The sequence below is a fragment of the Penaeus chinensis genome, chromosome 29 (genome assembly GCF_019202785.1).
Source record: "Penaeus chinensis breed Huanghai No. 1 chromosome 29, ASM1920278v2, whole genome shotgun sequence".
Lineage (NCBI taxonomy): Eukaryota > Metazoa > Arthropoda > Malacostraca > Decapoda > Penaeidae > Penaeus > Penaeus chinensis.
Genome location: NC_061847.1, coordinates 7940610 through 7948109, shown reverse-complemented (window position 1 = coordinate 7948109; position 7500 = coordinate 7940610). Strand labels below are relative to the sequence as shown.

At 36.9% G+C, this 7500-nt stretch overlaps 3 protein-coding genes across 3 annotated transcripts in view; all 3 read right to left on the bottom strand.

Moving 5' to 3' along the window:
- LOC125040346 (glycine-rich cell wall structural protein 1-like) overlaps positions 1 to 278 on the bottom strand; it is a 1099-nt gene extending 821 nt beyond the window's left edge. Inside the window, exon 1 of the mRNA XM_047634901.1 lies at positions 261 to 278. Within this exon, the coding sequence (XP_047490857.1) occupies positions 261 to 278 (18 nt within the window). The remainder of the gene's footprint in view (positions 1 to 260) is intronic.
- Positions 279 to 2759: 2481 nt separating this feature from the next.
- LOC125040504 (glycine-rich protein 5-like) lies at positions 2760 to 3723 on the bottom strand. Its single transcript, XM_047635060.1, has 2 exons — positions 3690 to 3723; positions 2760 to 3243 (listed from the first exon to the last, which is right to left on the bottom strand). Exons 1-2 carry the CDS (start codon positions 3705 to 3707, stop codon positions 2803 to 2805), a joined length of 459 nt encoding a protein of 152 aa, XP_047491016.1. The 5' UTR covers positions 3708 to 3723; the 3' UTR covers positions 2760 to 2802.
- Positions 3724 to 5304: 1581 nt separating this feature from the next.
- Positions 5305 to 6139, bottom strand: LOC125040345 (glycine-rich cell wall structural protein-like). The gene is made up of 2 exons (XM_047634899.1): positions 6122 to 6139; positions 5305 to 5757 (listed from the first exon to the last, which is right to left on the bottom strand). The coding sequence occupies exons 1-2, from the start codon at positions 6137 to 6139 to the stop codon at positions 5305 to 5307; spliced, it is 471 nt and encodes a 156-aa protein (XP_047490855.1).
- Between the last annotated feature and the right edge of the window lie 1361 nt (positions 6140 to 7500).

Genomic DNA, 7500 nt, shown 5'->3' with positions numbered 1-7500 from the left:
AGTATTAGTGCACCAAAATGTACAACTGATAATGAAAATAGATGTCTCGGAATAATAAAAAATTACAATACACACGCGAGAGCGCACGCACACTTGCATATACATACATATATACATATACTATATATATTATATCTAAATGTGTGTGTGGATAGATATATATATCTTTCGAGAGATAAACAAGCCCCATGCATAAAATTCAATTCCATCATCGAAAATATTTCAACAGAATACATTTAAAGCTTCTCCTTTTCATTTACCAGATCGCGTGCCGCCATGATAACCAGTCTCAGCTGTTGGGAATAAGACGGCACGAGAAGAAATGCAAAATCACTCGCTCTCGTTCACCTATTTATAGTGACCGGCAACACCCTCGGAAGGACTAGGAATCTTTCAATGACTCTGCAATGGCAAGGGTCCGTTATTGTTTTCCCCTGCAGTCTGACCTAATCATTCGGTGGACAGGTATGAATATTTATGAGACATGAAAAAATATATGTATATATTTTTTAATTCTTTGTCTATCTCTACCCCTTTTGTCTCTTTTTTTTTTCTCTCTCTCGTTTTTTCTCTTATAGTCTGTCTATTATTCACTTCCTCCTTTCCTGATCTCTCTCTCTTTTTCTTTCTCTTCTCTCAGTTTATTTCCCTCTTTCGTTCTTTTTACACTTATTTATCTCCCTTTATCTCTTTGTTTTTTCTATTCCACTCCTTTTCCTTTTCTCTTCCGGGTACGAGGTAAATTTTGACAGCTTTTAAAGACAAGGTAATCACCTTTTTCTATCATTTCTATTTTTGTTTAACAGGATGACAGGTAAAAATTGGCAAGTGCAAAGGCAAGGCAACCAAGTTTCTCAATCTTATTCGTTTAAAGCATAAATTAAAAGAAACAAATATACATACATACATACACACAGACACACACGCAAGCACATATCTATCCATCTATCTATCTATATATGTATGTATGTATGTATGTGTGTATTTCTGAATGTGTATATATTTATTATACATACATACATATACATATATATATATATATATATATATATATATATATAACAAATATATACACATTCAGATCTCTCTCTCTCTGTTTTTATACACACACACACTCATGCACAAACTCACCCACCCTCCCTCCCACACACACACAGACACACACACACCCACACATACGTACACGCTCACACACACACACACACACACACATATATACATATATATATATAGATATATAGATAGATAGATAGATATGTTTATATACATATACATATGTATACGAACATACATATTTATATGCCTATATATATGTATACATACATAAATATATATGTATAAATACATAAATTCATATACACATTCACACACACACACACACACACACACACACACACACACACACACACACACACACACACACACACACACACACACGCACGCACACACATACACACACATATATGTGTATATCTATCTATCTATATATGTCTATGTGTGTGTGTATCGACAGACACCTTTAATCAATGTCGACTATGTATGTCATTATTGTTTTTACCTACTCCCGCATAGAAAGAGTCAATGCCTTGGCGAAAGAATGTGAGGAGCAAGCTGTTGCCTATGCAGCAGGCTCCCTCTCTCCACGCAGCTGATGGATCCAAAAAAACGACATAGATCGATACGGTTTGGCACTTGCGGCGTTGCAGAAGTTGCCAGAACGAACTGCCTTCGGAAATCTGGCTCCGGATTTTTCCTCAGGGTTGACTTACCACAAGGCAGCGGATTTTGTATTGTGTGTGTGTGTTTACAGGTACACACACACACATCAAACACAGATACACACATACACACACAGACACACACACACACACACACACACACATATATATACTTGTATATACATAAAGAAATATATATTCATATATAAAAAAATATATATGTATATATAGTCATGTATGTTGCTTTTGTTTATATATTTATATATAATATTTTTACTACTATAATCATCATCATTATCATGGTCGTTATCCTTATAATTTTATCTTTACCGTAGTAACACTGTTGTTGATAATTTCAAAATAATTTCATCTGTCTCTTACTCCTTCTTAATAGTCATTTGATTTACAAAAGCTCTTCCATGAAGCGAAGAAACGAAATCCTTAGTAAGTGGAAATTTGGAGTGAATTGAAACACGATTATTCCAATAAATGATTCATTCTCTCGTGTCACATAAATTTCCCGACGTATCCTCCGCTGACGCTTGAAAGAACTCACGATTTGCAGGGAAGCCGAATACGCTTTGCATAGGTCTTTGTGCCTCTTTGTACTATAGTTAATGCCCCAGTTAATACGTTCTGGACTTTAGGCGGATTTTTATTATTTTCTTTTTATTACAGTAACCTTTAATTTATTCTATGATTTAGTTATTATCATATTCTTTTATCTAAAGAAGCTATATATGTTTGTTTTCTATTTCCATCAGAAAACCTAACTGGCATTTGTATCAGCAAATATTTTCGGCGGTATTATTATCATTAATGTTGGTACCATCATGATAATCACGACCGTTATTATAACTACTGTTATTTCATTTCCTATTGTTATTATCATATAATTTTATTTGTTGAATTATTTTTATTATTATCATCACCATCATGAATTTCTTAACTAATATTTTGTCAGTATCAACTGTGGCGATTTTCTTTTTTTTCATAAAAACAAGAAGCAAATCTCAGGGTAACTAAATTAAAGTTTATAAAGAATATTATAAACTATTTATTCCTGCATTAATTGAGTCTGCCTTTATTTTCTGCCGTATCCTCCGCTGACGTGTCCGGAAGACCCGTGGCTTCCGAATCCGCCTCCGACGGAGCTTCCGAATCCGCCTCCGAAGGAACCTCCTACACTGCTGCCGCCTCCGATGAAGCCTCCAGCGCCTCCGCCGTGGCCTCCGACGGCACCGCCGCCGTAGCCGCCTCCGACCGAGGGGAGGACGCCGACTCCGACCAGACGTGCTGGGACGACGCTGCCGCCGCCAACGCCTCCGCCGTAGCCGCCGTGGCCTCCGCCTCCTCCGATGAAGCTGCCTCCACCGAGGCCTCCTCCAACGCCGCCGTGGCTTCCTCCTCCGAAACCTCCTCCTACGCCTCCGGAAACACCGCCTCCAAAGCCTCCTCCGTGAGAGCCGTAGCCTCCGTCAGCCACAGCTCCGTACATCACTCCCAGCACAACGGCTGACTTCATCTACAAGAAAGCATGGAAGGAAGTGGTAAAATTTTAAGCATTTGTCGGGGATATATCAGGCAGGGGGCAGCTGTTTAAACTTTGTAGTACGTAGACACTCGTATCTATAAATATATATAAAAAAATAAAAAAAATTAGAGTATATGTGGCTGTAAAGATATGCATGTCAATGAGAACAAGCTTATTAATCTCAGTCTCTTATTAAGATGGCTATTATATTTTTTATATGTCTCCAGATCTAATAAAGATATCCTTACGTGCATATTTACGTCATTAGAATACCATACATTTCTTAAAAATCATTTAGAGAACTGAAAATTAGGAATGCAAATACATTTCCATTGAGTACAAGAGATGCAACATTCTTGGATTTGAATTTCTCATGTAAACATATCACACTTTACACACTTTATACGTGAAAACACCATCACTCTAAAATGGCTTACCAGAGCACTCAGAGCCATAACGACTTTCCTTCCTTGTTGCAGACGAAGAGGAAGAAAATATTCTGTATTGTTCTATACCTTCTTCCGAGTATTTATAGCTCGCCTCCCACAAGGACTCACGCAGTTACCAGTTTTTTTTTTTCTCCCACTCCGCTCTCTCCATCTCCCCCGTCTTTCCTTCCAATTACAGTCTCACATACTCACTTATACACACGGACGCACTTCTATTTGTCCATATATCTTTACGTTCCTCTCTTTTTATTGTACTGTTTGCCTACTGCCGTATCCATCATCAAAGATTTCAACTGAAAGGAGAGAGATTAAGAATTATGAAAGAAAGTGTACACTTCTTTACGGTACATTTCAAAATGTTTATTCTATGTTAAAATTAACATATATCTGTTACATATAAAAGTACACTCCAATCCAGTGTATTTGACCATCTGTTTCTTTATATTTTAATTCACTCTTAGTTAATAATTCCTTCCGTCTGATAAAAGACAAAAAAGAAAAAGAAAAAAAGAAAACTTTTTCTTCACACTGACCTTTGCATGATATTCCTATGACACCTTATTTGGCCTATGTAATATCCATAATTATCACTTTTTATTGTACATTACCCTGCCTTTTAATCATTTACCCTCCACATGTACACCTTCCTTGACATTAGCAAGTGCTTCTGCCATCATCCTCTTCGCATAAGTATAGAATTAAAAAGGGAAAAGTGTGCAACCTCTTCTGACATCTCCCTCTAGTTTGCATATATCTTCCTCTAGTTTCGTGCACAATTCACAAATCAGTCTTGTGAGCCACTAATCAACTACAATCGGTTTCAGTGTATCTCCCTTCTTTACTCAAATCACTCAAATAATTAAGAAACAAATTAAAATAATTTAAAAAATGATAACTATATATATAAATATTTTGTTTTATTTTTTAATTTATTTCTTTCCTTTTATCCCTCTAATTCGAATACCAGGCAAAACCATCATTATTCGCATTTGTATTTTCCACCCCGTGTATTGAAATAATATATACCATATAACATACACCATAGACAATGTCCAAGATAAATTCTGGTTTTACTATTGTCGGTCACTTTTAATTTATTTTTAATTGATTATCATATTCTTTATTATAAAGAAACTATATATATATATCATTTTGAGAGTTTATTATTATTACAATTATTATTATTATTATTACAATGAATATGGTACTTAATCTCTGCGTGCATGTACTTTCGTAATAATTAATATCTGTTGATTGCAAATATGTGTTTTTTTCTAATTACACGAGAAAACCTAACGGGCATTAGCATAATCAATAATTTCGGCGGTTTTATTATTGTTGATGTTTGTACCATCATCATAATCATGATCATTATTATTACTACTATTATTTTACTTCTTATTCTTATGATCATGTCATTTTATTAGTTGAATTACTTTTATTATTATAATCACAATCACGGTTTTCGTAGCTGATATTTTGTCAGTATCAACTGTGGCGAATTTCATTTTCTTTCATGAAATCAAGAGAAAAAATCTTAGGCTAGGTAGAAAAAGTCTATAAAGTTTATCATAAAATATTTATTCCTGCATTAATTGAGTCTTTATTTCCCGCCGTATCCTCCGCTGACGTGTCCGGAAGACCCGTGGCTTCCGAATCCGCCTCCCACACCGCCTCCGACGGAGCTTCCGAATCCGCCTCCGAAGGAACCTCCTACACTGCTGCCGCCTCCGATGAAGCCTCCAGCGCCTCCGCCGTGGCCTCCGACGGCACCGCCGCCGTAGCCGCCTCCGACCGAGGGGAGGACGCCGACTCCGACCAGACGTGCTGGGACGACGCTGCCGCCGCCAACGCCTCCGCCGTAGCCGCCGTGGCCTCCGCCTCCTCCGATGAAGCTGCCTCCGCCGAGGCCTCCTCCAACGCCGCCGTGGCTTCCTCCTCCGAAGCCTCCTCCTACGCCTCCGGAAACACCGCCTCCAAAGCCACCTCCGTGAGAGCCGTAGCCTCTGTCAGCCACAGCTCCGTACATCACTCCCAGCACAACGGCTGACTTCATCTACAAGAAAGCATGGAAGGAAGTGGTAAAAATTTAAACATTTGTCGGGGATATATCAGGTGAGGCCAACCACGGGGGCAGCTGTTTAATTTTTGTAGTACGTGAACACTCGTATCTATCTATATAATCATTGAAATGTAAATCTAAGTAAATGCAAGCTTATTAGTCTCATTCGCATATTACAATGGCTCTCTATTATATATATAAATATATAATTACTATAAATAAAACTTTATGTACTTATTCTGCCTAACATCTTTCTGTTTTTAGAATAACATACGTTTCTTTAAAATTGATTAGAGATCTGAAAACATTTCACATAATTCCAGTGTACTTAAAAACGTTATCAATAAAAGGGGCTTACCAGAGCACTCAGAGCCATTATGATTTTGTTTTGCTGTTGCAAACGAGGAGGAAGAAAATGAACATCGCTCTCCACCTTCTTCCGAGTATTTATAGCTCGCCTCCCACAAGGACTCACGCAGTTACCAGTTTGTTTTTTCTTTCCCTCTGGTCTCTCCATCTCTCCCGTATCTCCTATCTTACAATCACACATTCACTCATACACACGGACGTACTTCTATTCGTTCATATATCTATATTTTTTTCTGTTTATTATACTGTTTCCCTACTTCCATATCCATCGTCAATGATTTCAGCTTAATGTACACTGATGTACGGTACAATTACGTTACATTTCAAAAATTATATTCTAATCTTATTTGTCTATATATCTGTTCCATATAAAAGTACGTCCCAAACCACTGTTTTTGACAATCTATTTCTTTATATTCTGACTAGTTAGGAATTCCTTCCGTCTGCCCTTTTTCATCCAACTCAAGTCTTTCACAATGTAGAATGATATCCTTTGTCTTCACACTGACCTCTGTATGATACTCTTATGACACCTCATTAGGCCTGTATATTATCCCCTATAACACTTTTTCAGTTTTTGTTACCCTGTCATGGACACACCCTGCATTTTATAACAATTTACCTTAGGTGCTTCTGCCACCATCCTCTCCTTATTGATATAGAATTAATAGGGGGAAAATGTGCAACCTCTTCTGACACCTCCACCAAGTTGGCATGTATTTGCCTGTGGTTTCATGTACAATTCACAAATCAGTGTTTCTGGGCCACGAATCCCCCCCCCCCAAAAAAAAAAAAAAAAAAAAAAAAATCCCAGTAATGCGAATGCTAGGCAAAAACTATCATTCTTTATTATTAATTTCTGTATTTACCACATCCCGGTCACTTGTGTTTCCATCTCTTGTATTTCCCGGTGAAATCGAGGTTTGAAACAACTCACGGTTTTGTAGAGGAGCCGCCTAAGCGTTCTGGGTCTATGTGCCATAGTTAATGCCCCAATTAATACGTTCTGAACTTTAGGCAGAAAGTTTTCTTCTTGTCAGTCATATTTATTTTATCTTATTCTTTAGTTATTATCATATTCTTTTATCTATAAAAATATATACATTTAATTTTGTGCTTTTTTGGATAGTGAATATAGTACTGGATCTCTATTTGCGTGTCCTTTTGTAAGCATTAATATATGTTAATTGCACATATATGCCTTTGTTTTCTAATTACATTAGAAAATCGAATTGGCATTAGCATAAGCAATATTTCGGCGGTACTATTATTGCTAATATTTGTACCATCACCGTAATCAAGATCATTATTATTACTACTATTATTTTACTTCTTATTCTTATTATCATTTCATTTCAGTTGCATTAT